The sequence below is a fragment of the Cynoglossus semilaevis genome, unplaced genomic scaffold, assembly GCF_000523025.1.
Source record: "Cynoglossus semilaevis isolate Cse_v1.0 unplaced genomic scaffold, Cse_v1.0 scaffold342, whole genome shotgun sequence".
Lineage (NCBI taxonomy): Eukaryota > Metazoa > Chordata > Actinopteri > Pleuronectiformes > Cynoglossidae > Cynoglossus > Cynoglossus semilaevis.
In genome coordinates this window covers 196261-212936 of record NW_007585117.1, presented here as the reverse complement: position 1 = coordinate 212936, position 16676 = coordinate 196261, and the positions used below count along the sequence as shown (strand labels likewise).

Here is a 16676-nt window from a genome sequence, read left to right as displayed (position 1 = left end):
GAGACAGGTAAAACAAAGACCTCCTTGTTTACCTTTCATTTAGAAACTATTACAGATATGTATGTGTGTGTGTGGGTGGGGGGGTAGTGTGAACTTTTCATTACTGTAAAAGATAAATCCAGCCTGCACAGGCCTCTTTTATGCAGCAGATGTTTTTATCCTTTGTGCTCCTGGTAGTCTGTTCATTGTGCTGTGATGTAGTCAAATTAATGATTAATGGATCTACTGCTTTATTCCCAGATACACACAGTCACACAGAGACTCTCTTGGAAACTAGCGTGATGTCTTTCATTTCCATTCCTCTTGTAGGTGTTGGAGATCACAATTACTGCAGAAATCCAGATTCCTCTCGGAGGCCCTGGTGCTACATTACTGGCCCGGCTGATGTGGTCCATAGACAGTTCTGTGACATTCAAGCATGTAAAGGTTGGTAACTGTGGAAAAAAACATCATATTAATTGAATATATTTTATATATATATTATATGTTGGACTACTGGTAGATTGCCCCCTACATATTGGACACACCTGCTCTGAATTATGGAGAGAATAATAATCAGATTTGGTTTCAGGTCGTGTTTTCAGACCTTGTTTGTTGATGCTAAAATGGTCTGTTTTCGCATGAGGACTGAAGTGGTTTATACTTGGAACAATAATGAGCTGATTGTTGTTTTTTGTAGCCGTTCAAATGACCTAATTAAATTTGCACAAATAGCTGATACAGATGACAGGATGCTGCCAAGTTTCAACTTTTAACAGTCCAATCAAAAAGTTTAAAGCATCTTTCCTCATAGTTTTGACCACACATAAACTTTGTATGAGGCAACAAGGAAAAAAAAACAACTGAAAAATTAATTTAAGAATCATATTCTTTGTAGCCTCCTGGGTCAGAGTTAAATAGCTCAGGGACGTCTTGTTTACTCAGACTTGAGTTTTTCTCTTTAAACCACCGCAAGTCTGACAACAAGAAAGCCTTGCGGTCACATGTTAGAAAGTTGGCTCTCCTAAAAAGACCACACCCTGAAGAGCTCATTGGCAGAGAGCAGTAGTCTTCCCCATAGAAACAGCGATGATTGGCTGCTGGACGTTATGACTCATGACATCAGCAGACACCAGCAGATGTGTGAACAACAACCTGTATAAAGGAAGTGAGGAAAAAAGTTAAAGAACGCAGTGAACCATCCTGTCTCTGTTAAAAAAAGAAAAGAAAAAGTCATCTGAATACAAACATTCAACCAAATCTATACCTCAAATGATTTACGGTCCTGTGACTGAATGAGAGCAGCGTCATGGCTTTTATCCTGTGGCTGCTGCCTCTACATCAGTCCATGCTGTTTAAATAATGCACTTCTTGTGAAGTTTGAAAGAAGATGAGTTGTGGTACACATTCTGTGCTGCTGCTTAAACGTACTGTGCAGATATGAAATGGAACTCGTGTATTTCCAAAGATATTTTATTTCAGGGTAAGACCAGTCCTCTCTGTCCCTGTGGGGTAGTATGGTAGTGGAAACTTTGTAATTTGATGATTGTAGTATTAGTAGATATTGAGTGGTGAAATATTACACCCTCTCTGGCCTCTACATTAGGAACCTGCTATGTAGTTGGTCCTTAGAAAAGACATTTACCAAATCATCAAAAACATTTTGCTATGATAAGCTCATGCACTCAGGCAGTTTTGTGCATGCACAAGAAAAGAGCTCTTTGTTTACTACACAAGTTTACCACTGACTTGATTGTCATATTGTGTCTGTTATATTGCTGAATCCTTGCTGTTTGTTGCAAATCTTAAAGATATTTCTAACATTATGGTGTAGTTCTTGAATAGAACTCAGACTAGAATGTAAACCTGATCTAAATAGATAAAAAAAAATACATATAAGTGACCTGCACATAAGGATTTCTCACCCCTGTGTTTGCTTACTTGTTTAGAAGAAGCCTCTGCTGTGCCTGCAGAAGGCGAAGCCCTCAACCCATCAGTATCCAGTCCTTCGACAGAGAGTTTCCAATCAGCCCACTCAGGAGGGTCTCAGGGAGAGGTTGCTGCATTGCAGCCTGTGGTGGGAATCAGCCAACGAGTGCAAACAGGATCCAAAAAGAAAAAGGACCTTGGCACACTGGGTATGTTGTAATTCTGCAGGAAGTGCCAGCGGCTACTGTGACTAGTACACTCACTGACTCATTCTGTACGAGTTGACAGAGAATTTGCCTTTATTTTCTTAACAAACGTTTTTATTTTTTAAATTGTATTCAGGCTATGTGTTAGGCATACTCATGATAGCAGTCATCATCATTCTTGGAGTTGGCATCACACTGGGCTACTTCTACAAGAGGTCAGTGACTAACACACCGTAAATCAATGTTTCCCAACATTTTTTGAGCTACGACATATAAATCATCAGGAAATCCCCCACAGCACACCACCAAAGAAAAATCTCACAAAAAGTATATTTAATATAATAATCTTTTATTATAATGAACTCATAATTGACTAAAATCTTGCCCTGTTTAGTTGAAGACAACGCTGATATATTGGCAGGAATTGAAGAGAGAGACTCACAAAGATCTTCAACAGCTCTGATTATCTTTCTTTTTCCTTTTTATAATTTTCATAGCCATTTGCTGCCACCTAGCAGAAGAGTATTTAATTGTTCTGCCTTTCATGCTTTAACGAGCAAAAGAAATTTGGAAAAAAAAAAAAAAAAGCTTTCAGCCAAATTAAGTGAAATTCCACGTATTTACAACACAAAGCTCAGAGCAGAACAGTCGTCGGTGTGTTTATTTAAATTCCACAATAGCACGGACATTTAGAGTCTCTTCAGTTCCAGGCTTCAGCTGTTGTTCATATTCTACAACAATGCTGCTGCTGTTGTTTTTCCACTCGGTTGTTTCACTGCCATTTTAAAGCTTTCATGTGCAGTCACAGCAGAAGGAATGGAACAACGTGGCAACAAATATAGACATCTATTCTATTTTAGGTGCATTTGGATTTCTCAAAACCAGAAGAATTTGAGGTGGAGGAACAGTTGATAAACACCCTTGAGGCTGGTGTTGTGAAACAGGACCTCGTAAATCTGGGCTACGCTGTCACTTCTGATTAGCCGTCTCCTCCAGTTTTATTTCTAAATAAGAGAGTGCAGCAGTATGTTATATCAGGGTGTTTATACCTGGCCTCAGCAGACTGGCATCACTCTCAGTAATCTGACACTGCACATGTGCTGCTCCCCGACCCGATTCTGTTGGGAGTCTTAGCCACAGAGCATTATCAGTCACTTTCCTCCCTGTTTGTGTGCAGTTCGCAGAGAAGAAGCACTGATAAAATAATGCCATCTCCAGGAACCATCTCAAGGAGAAGTCCAACCACAGATATAAATCATTCAGTTCATTAACAGCTTTTTAGTTGAACTATTACAATACATGCCATTTCATAAGGTAGATTTTGGTAGCATTTCTGGACCTCTTGATTTCAGAATAGACCAGTGGTTCTCAAACGTTTTGTACTCTGTACCACATGAGAAAACATTGAGCTCTCTGAATACCACCATAATGACCAACATCGGAATTCCCCTGCTCGTCCCACATTCAACTTGCAAGTGATCCCATGATTCCGTGCAAAAAACAAGCAAATATATAAAAGACCAGACATCATATTTCATAATCTCACAAGTAGCTACACATTTTTTCTAAATTATGTATTAATTGTGCATGGTATGTTTCAGATTGTACCACTGGAGAGCGCTCACATACCGTACCACAGTTTGAGAACCATGGGAATAGACCATTAATACGATAAACCCTGCAGTCCAAATGTTGAAGAAGTTGAGGCCCCTGAGACCAGGCTTTGTTTTTCCAGTTGCCTGTTGACAAATGTTGATGAGCCCTTACAAAATGTAGCCATTGTTTTCCATTGTCAGCTGATAGTGGCTTCGACTGTAGTCGTCTAATGTTGTAAACTTCCTGCTTGTAAGAAGTATTTTTGGGTTCTGTGGTCATCGGCTGACTGGATATTTTCCTGTTAATTCTCTTTAATTGGAGAAACAACTTGAATTGCTTTTCCTGGATATGAACCTCGACAGGTTTTCTGACGGTGGCTCCAAAGCAAAAACCCTTGGATTGTTGCCATTCACTGTTCCCAATACAGTGACCGCTAGGTGCACATTGTAATTACATACTAGACACGGACCATATATGTATGTATATACATGTGGATATATATATATATACGTATATATATATATATATATATTAAAACTAATAACGCTCATTGTCGTCACACCATGCAGCAGGCTGGTATGAGGAGGTGTTTTCAGGACATGAATCTGTTTTGGCCACAGATCAGTAGAAAGTGGCCTCACACTGCTTCTCATCACTGTAGCCTTGGAGGAGATTAATTCTCCGACAGATTGTCACTGTCCTGTTCCTTCGCAACCATCTGCACTCCCACTAGGTCACGAAGCCAACAGAGCAGACAGAGACTCTCTTACGCAAATACAGCGTATTGTCAGGATATCTTTTTTTTTATATCTGGGTGACAAACTAAAAACAGAACAACATAAATGACAGTTGTTTTTTTGTAATATATTTGTCGTCATGACCATTTTCAGTAAAATAACAGATATAGCCTACTAATCAGATTCAAATGACAAAGCGAGTGGTGAGTATTATAACCACACCTACGCTAAAATACCCAATGATGTATTTCCCTAGGAGTTGGCAGAGACGACATCAAGTGTTAACACCTACTGAAAACAAAAATAAAATGGAATATCGATTATTTAAAGGAAGTAATTCAATTCAATAATTCAATAATTCAAAAACAAAAAAAACAGAAAGTGAAGCCTCAGAAGTAAATTGGAAGTCATTAAAACAAACATAGTCAAAATTGCAATGTAACATTTTAAAATGACATTAGTTATACTTTGCAAATATACATTTGTAATATTACTTACAATATTACCTTTAAAATGTCATGAATGTTGAACACATTTTTGGATGAATGTCCAGAAACTAAAAGACAATACACCGGCAGGTGTTTCACACGCCATGGGTCCATTTAAATACCATGGAGATTCTGTTTTCATGACTTCATATATTTTTCTCTTAATTACCTACATATCCTACCTTTGAAACACCAGTTTTGTTAAAAAATATTCACTTAAATGGCTGAATTTTGAATGCTTGTCATTTGTTTTAAGGGGGCGGGACCTGAAGAAGCAGCATGACCAGAGAGTACATGAGAGGGAGATGCAAAGGATTACGTTGCCCCTCTCTGCCTTTTCCAACCCCACTTGCGAGCTTGTGGATGAGAACACCATTGTGATCACAGCAGAGCAAGACACCACTCCAGCCCAGGAGGTGCGCATTGAGAGTGGAGACCCTCTGATTGGTCAGCAGTCTGGAACCCCTGGAGCATGAGTCGCATGAACTTCCAGACCTGATAATAGGAGTCATGTTATGGACCAAAACACTCCTAGTTTCTCCTTCTTTCACCTCCCCGAGTAAGCTATATTTTCTGAAAAGGAGAAAAGCAAGCAGTCTTCACTTCAATGACTTAAATTAATGTGTGTCTGCTGCGTTCCATTTCTTGGCCTTTTTATTCATAAAAGGACAGGAATAAGACACAGGATGGCACAAAAGGAGATTGGAGTAAAATGTTGATGTTAAAAAGACAACAAGAAGTCTTTGTATTTTAAGAAACTTGATGGTGATGAATGTGAGTCCCCTATATGACAGTATGAATATGAGTGTACTGTGTGTGTTGAATGTCGGGGGTGTTCAGGGACAGTGGGGAAAAAAACATCTGTTTTTAATATGTGGGGCTGGTGCTCTCCACAGGACGTGCTTTTCATTTGTATTTACCCACTGGCGGTGCTGAGGGAGATGCAGACAGACAAAGAAGTTAATAGTGTCTGGGAGACACAGGATGAGATAAAAAGAGGCCCAGCTGGAGTCAAAGCAAGGCCTTCAACTCAAAAATGCCTTACCCTGAAGAGTATGTTTATCTATTTTTCTCCCTAGATTATATTATATCTGTAGCTTTTCTCCTTGTAAGTGTCTCACAGCCCTGTGTTGATACAACAAGCGTTAGAGTGGTCACTGAAAGAGTAGTTAGTCCTCAGGACAATATAGCACTGCCACAAAACAAGAGGAAGAAAACAAAAATATATTATCTTTGCAGAGCAGGGATGTCTGGGTGCATGCCCGAGTGTGTGTGTGTATATTGGGGCACTGAAGACACCTGGTGCCTAAATTAGAAAGATTGACATACACTTGAAGACAAAAAGTGTTTTAGGAAAGTGATGTCATTATACTATATTCAAAAGCAAAAAAAATGTATTTTCATAAAATAGTTTTAGTGTCAAAACAGGAATAATGAAAGGTTTCCAGATAAATGTTTGGAAAATAAGGCCAAACATTTGTACTTGGCTGTGTGCACTTATTGCTGAAAGTTACAGACAATAGTCTGGTAAAGTAAGTCCAAAGTTGTAGTGGTTGTAAATTGAAATCTTGTCAGCACGAGTGAACGCATGTGCAGACTTTTCATTTTGTGATGCACTGTTGTCGCCTCTGTGCTGTTTGTCTTTCACATGTGGTGTTTTGTTTTGTGATTATTGCTGGATCCACATCACTGATCACATTTGGTTACTGCTGCTCCCTAGTATAAACAGCGTGCAGGCTGTATATTTTCATAATGCAAATGCACAAGTAAGCTTTTGAAATTGAAAATGTATTTGTATGAAATGCAGATTTCCATTGCTGCAATTAAAATAAAGCATTAAATACGTGCATTTATTTAATCTGCAGTATTTCTCCATTTGGTACTTGATCTACAGTATAGAGTACGGTGGATGGTTTTCAATATTATTCTATTTCCTTTGTCAATGAATTTTCCACAAAACAAGTATAACACATGCCTTTGAAACCAGGGAAATGCTGCATTTCAGGAGTGATGATCATGAGCCAGCAGTCAATCATCATTGAGTAGCATGACAGCATGGCTGGTGGCAGAGCTGTGTACCTACAACGTCAAGGCCACTACATGACAATTTCACCTGGACTTGAAACACCAGTTCATCACAGGACCACAAAGAGACAAACAACCAATCACACTCCTACGGAAGCATATTGCTGCCACACTGAGAACAAAAAGGCTACGTTTTACGAAATAACGTGAAACTTATCATATATAAGTTTCATGTTATTTCGTGATACGTTTTACGTTATAACGTGATAAGTTTCACGTTATTTCGTGATAGGTTTTTAGTTATCGGCAACATGATTGGATAATAAGTCGCCAGGTGGTATATATGTCTGTTTATGAGCTAACGTTTGCCTAGCACTTACCTTGAAAAAAGTCTTCTTTTTATTCTTTTAATGCTTGCTTGAGAGTGAAGCAGGTAACATACTACACCAGGGGTGTGCAAACTTTTTGACTTGCGGGCCACAATGGTTTCTAAAATTTGTCAGGGGGGCCGGGCCAGAATAGGAGAATGGTGTGTTTGTGTGGACTAATATAAATGAAATGGGAAGTGAAACACCAATGTGAAGAGTTTATTGTGAAAAGAAATTCCAAATTTATTAATTTAATAATGCAGTAATAAACTAACATTCAGTTTCAGTGGGAACAGTGTTGTTGGTCTCCTTTTGCAAGTGCATCAATGTCTGGTGTTATATTTGTTGTGGCAATTCTCAGGATAGATCTGAGGTGTTGGTCCGTTAACTTGGATCTGTGACGGGCTTTGTTGATGTTCATGAAACTGAATGTCTGTTCACACACATACAGTAGGTTGAGCCAAACAACGTCAGCATCTTCTGTGCCATCCTCCGGAGGTTCTCCGTGCAGGTCGTCCAGTGATTTGACGTATTTCTGAGCGTTTTGCGACACTTCTTTCTGCATGGCCAGTGTGGGGAAATGAGTGAAAGATTTGTTTGAAATTTGTCTGGAGAAAAGAGTCAGCTTGAATTTGAAGGCCCTAACATTTGTGTACATGTCGTGCACAAATTGATCTTTTCCCTGTAGCTTGGTGTTCAGCTCATTCATGTACGAAAGTATGTCCACAGCAAACGCAAAGTCAAAGTTCTTGTCGCTTAGCTCGGGAAATTCGTCAGATCTCCCCATTAACTCCAAAAATGCTGTGATCTCCTTCAGCTCCCACACTCTTTGAAAGACTTTGCCCAAACTTAGTCAGCGCACACCAGAGTGGTAAAGAAAGTCCTGGTGATCTGCATCAGTTTCTTCCAGGAACGCAATAAACTGGCGATGCTGAAGGCCCCTTGCTCGTATAAAGTTAACAAGTTTCACAACTGGATTCACAACATGATTTATCTGCAATATAGACTTACACAGAACCTCCTGATGAATGATGCAGGTAAGAAGTATGAAGGTATGAAGGTAAATAACGTCCTGATCAGGATTTTCCTTTTTTATCTTTTCCTGCGGTCTTTTTAGCAGTCCAATGTTTTTTCTGGTTAAATTTGGCGATCCATCCGTGGTGACATTGGCAAGTTTACTTCAAGGTAGCTTCATTCTCTCCCCTCTCTTCCCCTCGTTTTTCCTTTCATGGACTCCATGGTCAAAAATTCCTCTGTGATCTCAAAACTGTTGCTACAAGTGAAGTATGATAACTGGATTTTTAGCTGTAATCTCAACGGTTTGTAGCAGTGGTTGCAATTTGTAGGATTTTATTAGCACCAGCTCTCTCTGCTGGCAGTTTTGTAATGTGCGTTCTTCTAAAAACCACCTGAGAGAGTTTGAGTCATCATCACGTTCATGTTGGCAGGCTTATGTCAATTTAGAGCAAATATTTAATTTGTTACAGATTACTGTTAAATATGGCCTCAGATTTGGTCAACAAGCATTTGACAAATAAAGACAAAATCATCACACTTCTTACTCGATTTGCATCCAATAAGTCGACACCTATAATACCCTATCAAACAGACACTTTATCATGCTGGGACACCTTCATAAGTCCATATCTAGCTATAGTGTGAAACATGACCACTACATGGTGCTGTATCCTCAACACTGAATCCTTTTTAGTGTTAATTTCTAGCCACACACTTAATTATCTTTCGTAGCACACTAGTTGGAAATAACTGATTTGACCTTTCATACATTTGAGTGTGACTCTTATGTTAATTTAAATTACCTTTCTTCTTCTTTTCCTCTAGGCTTTGTCCCTTTTTCAGGGGTTGCCACAGTGAATCATTGATTTCCATATTGCCCTGTTCTCTGCATCTTCTACTCTGACCTTTCTCCAAACCTTCCTGTCTGTGTTGTCCCTCTAATGACCTCATTCATGATCCTGTCCATTCTTGTCACTCCTAAAGAGAATCTTAGCATCTTTAACTCTGTCACCTCCAATCTGGCTTCTCTAGCTTTTTCTCCAAACCTTCCTGTCTGTGTTGTTCCTCTAATGACCTCATTCCTGATCCTGTCCATTCTTGTCACTCCTAAAGAGAATCTTAGCATTTTTAACTCTATTGCTACTGTCTGTAAACCATACATCATGGCTGGTCTCACCACCGTCCTGTAAACCTTCCCTTCACCTTAGCTGACACTCTTCTATCACAGATTACTCCTGACACTTTTCTCCAGCTGCTCTATCCTGCCTGTACTCTATTCTTCACCTCTCTTTCACCGTCTCCTCTGCTCTGAACAGTTGATCAGTTGAAGTACTTAAACTCCTGCACCTTTACCACCTCTGCTCCCTGTAACCTCACTATTTCACTGTTCAGCCTTTCATTAACAGACGTACCCTGTCTTGCTGGGACTGACCTTCATTCCTCTTCTTTCTAGTGCAAACCTCCACCTCTCTAGGTTCTCTTCTAGCTGCTGCCTATTCTTACTACAGATCACAATGTCATCTGCAAACAACATAGTCCATGTGGACTCCTGTCCTGATCCTTGATTTAATCCCACGTCCACCTTGAAGTCATCTGTCCTTCCAACAGCACACCTCAGCACTGTTGCACTATTCTCATACATGTCCTGCACCAAAATAACTTACTTCTCTGCCACTCCTGACTTCTTCTCAAGGCAAATATTGCATCTGTGGTACTCTTCCTTGACATGAAACCATACTGAAACCATAAATCTCCACTTCCTGCCTCAACCTAGCTTCAACTACTCTTCCCAAATCTTCATTGTATGACTCATCAACTTTATCCCTCTGTAGTTGTTACAACTCTATACATCACCCTTCTTATAAATTGGCACCAGAACACTTTCCTCCACTCCAGTCATCAGGCATCTTTATATCAATTTGATGTATTTGGAAGTCTAGATGTTGTTAAAATGTTAAAAACACCACCAATAAAACTAAATTTCTAATGATTTAGTCCACGTTGCCATCTTTCCCTTTTGTCAGGTCTTGTTAGCCATAGGGAGTATCTGCAACATCTAAAATGTTCTCAATAACTCTTTGTGTTCTCAATCATTACTCCAAAACAACACCAGGATTGTGTTTAGAGAATGGTTTGCAAAATGTCTGACAGTAAATCCTTCCTAAATTCCGCTCCAACGTCTGGGAACTACACGATCTCAACTTCATAAATAAGAACTAGTTACGTTAAACGTACAGCAAAAAGTTCGTGACAAAATATCCTGCCCATTTTGTGATTTAGTCCACGTTGCCATCTTTCCCTTTTGTCAGGTCTTGTTAGCCATAGGGAGTATCTGCAACATCTAAAATGTTCTCAATAACTCTTTGTGTTCTCAATCATTACTCCAAAACAACACCAGGATTGTGTTTAGAGAATGGTTTGCAAAATGTCTGACAGTAAATCCTTCCTAAATTCCGCTCCAACGTCTGGGAACTACACGATCTCAACTTCATAAATAAGAACTAGTTACGTTAAACGTACAGCAAAAAGTTCGTGACAAAATATCCTGCCCATTTTGTATATCGATGCGTTTTATAAAGAACTAGCGTTCTAACTAGCGTCTTCAGGGTGCAATAAGATTTTGGTGCACGAGCTGAGGCACGGTTTGACACGTGATGGTACTAGGCCAATTGAGTAGCTGATGGATATCAACACTTCCGGCAACACGGGTCCCTCCCTGGTTCTACTTAACGTTACCGATAGAGAGGGATTCTCCCAAAAGTCTTCTAAAGTGGGCCAAATGGATTCCAAACAGTGCTTTATACATAGCCGCCTGCACGAAGAACAATGAGGAAAATAGACGATAAGGTGAACTATGTTTAAGTAATTCTTTCTATTCTAAGTCATTTTGATCAATAAAATGAAGTAATCAATGGCAAGAACCATAAAACGCATCGATATACAAAACGGGCAGGATACTTTGCGACGAACTTTTTGCTGTAAGTTTTACGTAACTCGTTCTTATTTATGAAGTTGAGTGAATCGTGTAGGTCCCAGACGTCCGAGCGAGATAAAACGATAATCGGGTTCACCTTATATTGGTGGAAATGGAATGGAGGATTTAGCAGTCTACACAAAGTAACACAAGCCACCAATTAGTCAAATTTTTATCATTTTATTTCTTTAAAGTAGTGATTCTCAAACTGTTTAATGCGTACCACCAGTGGTAGACGAGCGCTCTCTAGTGGTACGCAGGGACAATTCACATTTTCACATTTACATTTTCAATTGAATAAATCTGAAACATACCATGCACAATTAATACATAATTTAGAAAAAATGTGTATCTACTTGTGAGATTATGAAATAGGATGTCTGGTCTTTTTTTTAATTTACTTGTTTTTTTGCTGAAATGCAAGTCTTGCTCACGTAAGCACAGGCAGCACGGAATCATGGGATCACTTGCAAGTTGAACGTGGAACGAGCAGGGGAATTCTAATGTTGGTCATCATGGTGGTATTCAGAGAGCTCAATGTTTTCTCAGGTGGTACAGAGTATAACAAGTTTGGGAACCCCTGTTTTAGAGGTAAATTACAAAGAAGTACAAACTGACAGTGAAACATGTTCTCAACTTTATTAAAAGAATGACTAAAGTTATATAAATAATAGTGGTTACAATTGTCAAAGGTACCGGCAAACATATCCATTGTTGACAAAAATCTACAAATCTAGTGTTCTCATTAGAAAAAACATGTCAGATTAAAGATGTATATGTACAGCATTTTACACATTGCATTTATAAAAAAAAGAAAATCCAGTTTTAAGTCACAGGCAAATTTTTAGGTTCATGGTTACATCGAACAACTGCTAATAGCACTTTTGTTTAACATGAACTAAGGCCTGTTATTTTTGTCAAGGATGTCGAAAATGATATGGAAATTGGGAAATATTTAAATGGTTAGACTACAAAGTATCATACTTGTAACCATGTCATCAAAGCTCAAATCGCATGTGCTAAAAAAGCTTTGAACAATCCTTGGCCAGTTGAGAATGGTTGTTGCCTCCACCGCTGCTCTAAGTCTCATGTGTTCAGGCCTTGTCTTCTGATAATGTGGACAAACTCATCAGATTAACAGTCAAGTTTTTGTTTTCTTTTGGTGCTGAGATGGTGTGCAATTGCTTCTAGGTAGTAACTGATCTATTGATTCCAGAACCCCAAAAGAAGGCAACATCACCACCCTCAGAGCAGGGAAACAAAACTCAGTAAGGTCTTGTGAGAAGCTCATAGAAAGTGTCTTTATATACAGTTAACATGACCACAAACTTTTGGTGAAATGTATTTTTTCTTTGTGGAGCTTTACAACGTTTAAAGTCCCAGTCAGAGAGGAAGTTGATCCAGCTACCACAGGAGATCCAGTTCTAAAAATGGCATGGGTTTTAGTTCTGTTTTTCTCTTTTTTACATTCTCAGTTTTAGTGCAGCAGTTCAGAGTGCACACATGGGGGAGACAGAGACACTAGGTGCCGTTGTCAGTCACACCGGAAGACTCAGGAGAGGGAGCAGTCGGTGTTGGTGGCTCATCCGTGCTAGGAGAAGGAGAGTCGGTTTTAGGCCAGTGGAGTTGACTGAAACTCAGGTACAGCTCATCCAGTTCGGCTGGAAGCGGGATGCCCAGCTCCTGGTTAAGGGACAGAGCTCCGATCAAGTCCTCCAGTTTCTGGAAAGGTGGACTAAAGGGAGGAGTAGAGAGGAATGTGATGTTAAACCAGACTGACAAGGTTGAAAACAAGACAAAACAAGGTGAAGGAATCTGGCAACAGAGGCGTGGACTTGTACTGGCACGTCTAGATTATTTTCTTTCAGAGCTTCTTGTACAAGTTTAAAAAATAACATGATCGTGTGTCTCCAGGTGAATTCAATAAACACAGAGCTATTGTTTCCAGAGATTTTACATTTGCACCACAGCTGGTGCTGAATCCAATTAGTTTAGTTCCAGTAATCATCAGATGTTCTCTACAAGCTATTTATGCTACAAAAATCAACTTTCAACAACAATAATAACATTAATAATCTGTAATAGTGGCGCTTTGGCCCAGAGTCAATGTCTCTGTCATTGGTGTGAACCCCCAGGGTTCACCTCCTGGGCAAGTTCAAATCTCAGTTAGGGAGGTTGGTACCTTCCAGTGGACTCACGACCCACAGGAAGGTTTGGGAGGTTGGTACGGTGCAATGTGATTTGGGTGGAGACTGCTGCCCCCGCGACCCAGTAACGGATAAGCGGATGAAAATGGATGGATGGATGGATAATCTGTAATACATTACCATTAACATAACATGTGCTCACCGTTCGTCTGGTGTGAGGTCACAGCAGGCCACAGCCAGTGGAAAGAAAGCTGGAGGACAGTCGTCAGGGAGGAACTTTTCTATAAACTTGTCAACATTCAGGCCAAAGTCATTGGTTCTCGGGAGACACTCCGGGTCTGCATAGACTTTGCCAATAATCTGAAGGATTAAGACGAGGAGAGAAAAAAAACACCAAACCAATAATAGATCAGAATAGAGGGAATAAACAGGTTTATGATGTACTAGCTTTAATTAATATTCAGTCCATAAATACAACTACTAATTAAAAGACATCTTCAAATACTTTACAGTACTACTGAAATATCTGGTTTACACATTTTGTATTTTATATAATCACCTCACTCAGTGTAAAACAGCAACCAATAATCACTTCAGCCCTCCTAAAGTCTGACCAATTTCTGAGCTGTAGCAAAACTCAGTTGAGTGACCACCTAGCAATGGCCTTAACCTTTAAATTCACTTCAAATCCAAAGTAAGTCTATCCTAAAACATCTAGTTGCACTGGTCTATAAGTTACATTTATTTTATAAGCATTTCTTTCAGTACAGTTCAATTAAGAAATATCCAAGAACAAAAGACTGTTAATTTACACAAAGAACATAGGCTAAAAATTATGAACCTAACAGGCTTCACTCATTCTCTGTGTCACTTCTAAACAATTCTTCCAACTGTGGAGAGAGATGATGCTGAGGTGTCACTGGACTCACTATTAACATCAGTTGTTAAGGTTCTTTTCTGCTGCTCAAATATGATTTTTGGCTCCATGTTTTATAATCTGCAGTTTGGCTTTCTCTTTTTGGTTCCATATTATTATTACTATTATTATTTTATGGAAGTCTGTTATGTTTATATGGTTTAGTTGTGTCATTTCAGAAGATTTCCTCTCAGGGCCACAGGTTGTACTGAAAACTATATTTATTCAGTCACATAACCCTTTTTTCTTAAGAGGTGATACTTTTGTGCATCTGTGTTTAGAAATGTTTTCCATCTGATAACACACCTGTGAGTAGAAACTGGTTTCAAAACTAACTTGAGAGATCTGTCCAGACACATTGGACATTGTATTTTATCACACCAGATAATCAAAGCAGATGAACTAGATAGAACTCACATGCAGTACTAGAATACCATACATGGTTGTGGCCAAAGCAAAGACTTAAAGGAATAAATGTGTTCTATCATTGTCTGATGTTCTCACCTCACAAAGTACGATCCCAAAGGAGAAAATATCAACCTTTTCATCGTAACGTTTACCTAAAAATAAAAAATGGTTATCAAAAATGGAAGAAATGGTTTGAAGACTGATGAATATAGAATATGTATTGAATAACTTTGTCATGCACATGTGACTCACCATTTAGCATCTCTGGAGCCATCCAGTAGGGGTTTCCCACAACTGTGTAGCGCTTTTTTCGGTCAATACGTTTGAAAACCCTCTTTTTGTTATTGGGAGTTTTTTCAGGTGGTGTTTTGACTTTGTCTTCTACAATAAGTCTGGAAAGTCCAAAGTCAGCTACTACCACTGTGTTGTCCTGGTGGAGGAGGGTTATTCATTAAAAATCCAGATAAAAAGTCAGAGTCACATTTAAATGATTAAGTTATTCATAAATGTCAAGCGTCCAAATGTAGCCAGGTCACCTACCAGTTTAACCAGGCAGTTATGAGAGTTGAGGTCTCTGTGTATGATGCTCATGGAGTGAAGATATGTCTGAAAGCAAAAACATAAGAACATTAACACATTATTGAAATAAAATTTCACTGATGTGAAAAATAATCCTTGATTTATCTATGTTCCCGTTTCAGTAGAATCTTTTCCTCTGTCTCCATATTCGTGTCGAAACATGCTAGATTGGGAGTGGTTGTTATTCTTCAATACGAACACAAAATCTGCATTTACCAGCTGTGAATCAGTCCGTCTAGGAGTGATTCATTAGATTATAACATGATGTTTGGAAGACATCAAGTAGCATTGCACAAAATAAATTAGGCAAAATGGGAAAAGTACATCATAACAAGGTTGTGGTATGAATATAGCCTTTATTAAAACTGCAGTAGGCCTAGACTGCTGTTCATAACACACAGTATGACTCATCAAGCACTTACTACATACAATTAATATTAATGCTTATATAATGGTCCAACCTATATTTAGCTTCACTGTTGTTTAACTGCAGTCCAGATTAAAACACTGGTATTTCATTACTATTGATAAATATCAGCTCTGAGTTTGTCTCCATATCTTATCCCCGTACATTTATTTTTTTTATTTTCTGTTTTCTTGTACTTTTCTCTCTGCTACTTTTCTCTCCTATTATCATTTTATCACACCAATTTTAGAAAGGATTTATTTTCGTCTCAATGTAGTTTATTGTTTTGAAATTTTTACTGTCACCATGTCCTTGCTCAATTTAAGGTCTGTTGGTTATTTGTTAATTCTTATGTGGAAGAATCAGCTTCAGCAGAAACAGCTTTCTTCTTTTTCTTTCGGCTTTGTCCATTTTTTTTTCAGGGGTTGCCACAGCGAATCATTGATTTCCATCTCTCCCTGTTCTCTGCATCTTCTACTCTGACTCCATCTATCTCCATGTCCTCCCTCACTGCATCCATATATCTCCTCTTTGGTCTTCCTCTTTGTCTCCTACCTGGTAGCTCCATCTCTAACATTCTTCTACCAATGTATCCACTGTCCCTCCTCTGCACATGTCCAAACCATCTCAATCTGGCTTCTCTAGCTTTTTCTCCAAACCTTCCTGTCTGTGTTGTCCCTCTAATGACCTCATTCCTGACCCTGTCCATTCTTGTCACTCCTAAAGAGAATCTTAGCATCTTTAACTCTGCCACCTCCAGCTCCTCCTCCTGTCTTCTGCCTATTGCTACTGTCTCTAAACCATACATCATGGCTGGTCTCACCACTGTCCTGTAAACCTTTCCCTTCACCTTAGCTGACACTCTTCTGTCACAGATCACTCCTGACACTTTTCTCCAGCT

The 16676-nt window shown here is 39.1% G+C and overlaps 2 protein-coding genes, 1 long non-coding RNA gene and 1 pseudogene across 3 annotated transcripts in view; 1 reads left to right on the top strand and 3 right to left on the bottom strand.

The window, feature by feature from the left end:
- LOC103398612 (phosphoinositide-3-kinase-interacting protein 1) overlaps positions 1 to 6783 on the top strand; it is a 7310-nt gene extending 527 nt beyond the window's left edge. Inside the window, exons 2-6 of the mRNA XM_025053699.1 lie at positions 1 to 8; positions 306 to 426; positions 1929 to 2117; positions 2251 to 2329; positions 5192 to 6783. The exon at positions 1 to 8 is cut by the window's left edge and continues 117 nt beyond it. Of these exons, the coding sequence (XP_024909467.1) occupies positions 1 to 8; positions 306 to 426; positions 1929 to 2117; positions 2251 to 2329; positions 5192 to 5411 (617 nt within the window). The 3' untranslated portion in view covers positions 5412 to 6783. The remainder of the gene's footprint in view (positions 9 to 305; positions 427 to 1928; positions 2118 to 2250; positions 2330 to 5191) is intronic.
- LOC112486555 (uncharacterized) lies at positions 7 to 2060 on the bottom strand. The gene is made up of 3 exons (XR_003049027.1): positions 1921 to 2060; positions 1019 to 1134; positions 7 to 434 (listed from the first exon to the last, which is right to left on the bottom strand). It is a non-coding gene; the product is annotated as an uncharacterized LOC112486555 (long non-coding RNA).
- LOC112486553 (general transcription factor II-I repeat domain-containing protein 2-like) lies at positions 5765 to 9783 on the bottom strand (annotated as a pseudogene).
- Positions 9784 to 11943: 2160 nt separating this feature from the next.
- Positions 11944 to 16676, bottom strand: part of limk2 (LIM domain kinase 2) — a 20867-nt gene continuing 16134 nt past the window's right edge. The window contains exons 12-16 of the mRNA XM_008337271.3: positions 15331 to 15396; positions 15043 to 15220; positions 14887 to 14942; positions 13669 to 13826; positions 11944 to 13054 (exon numbers count right to left, since the gene is read on the bottom strand). Coding sequence (XP_008335493.1) covers positions 12841 to 13054; positions 13669 to 13826; positions 14887 to 14942; positions 15043 to 15220; positions 15331 to 15396 — 672 coding nt within the window. The 3' untranslated portion in view covers positions 11944 to 12840. The remainder of the gene's footprint in view (positions 13055 to 13668; positions 13827 to 14886; positions 14943 to 15042; positions 15221 to 15330; positions 15397 to 16676) is intronic.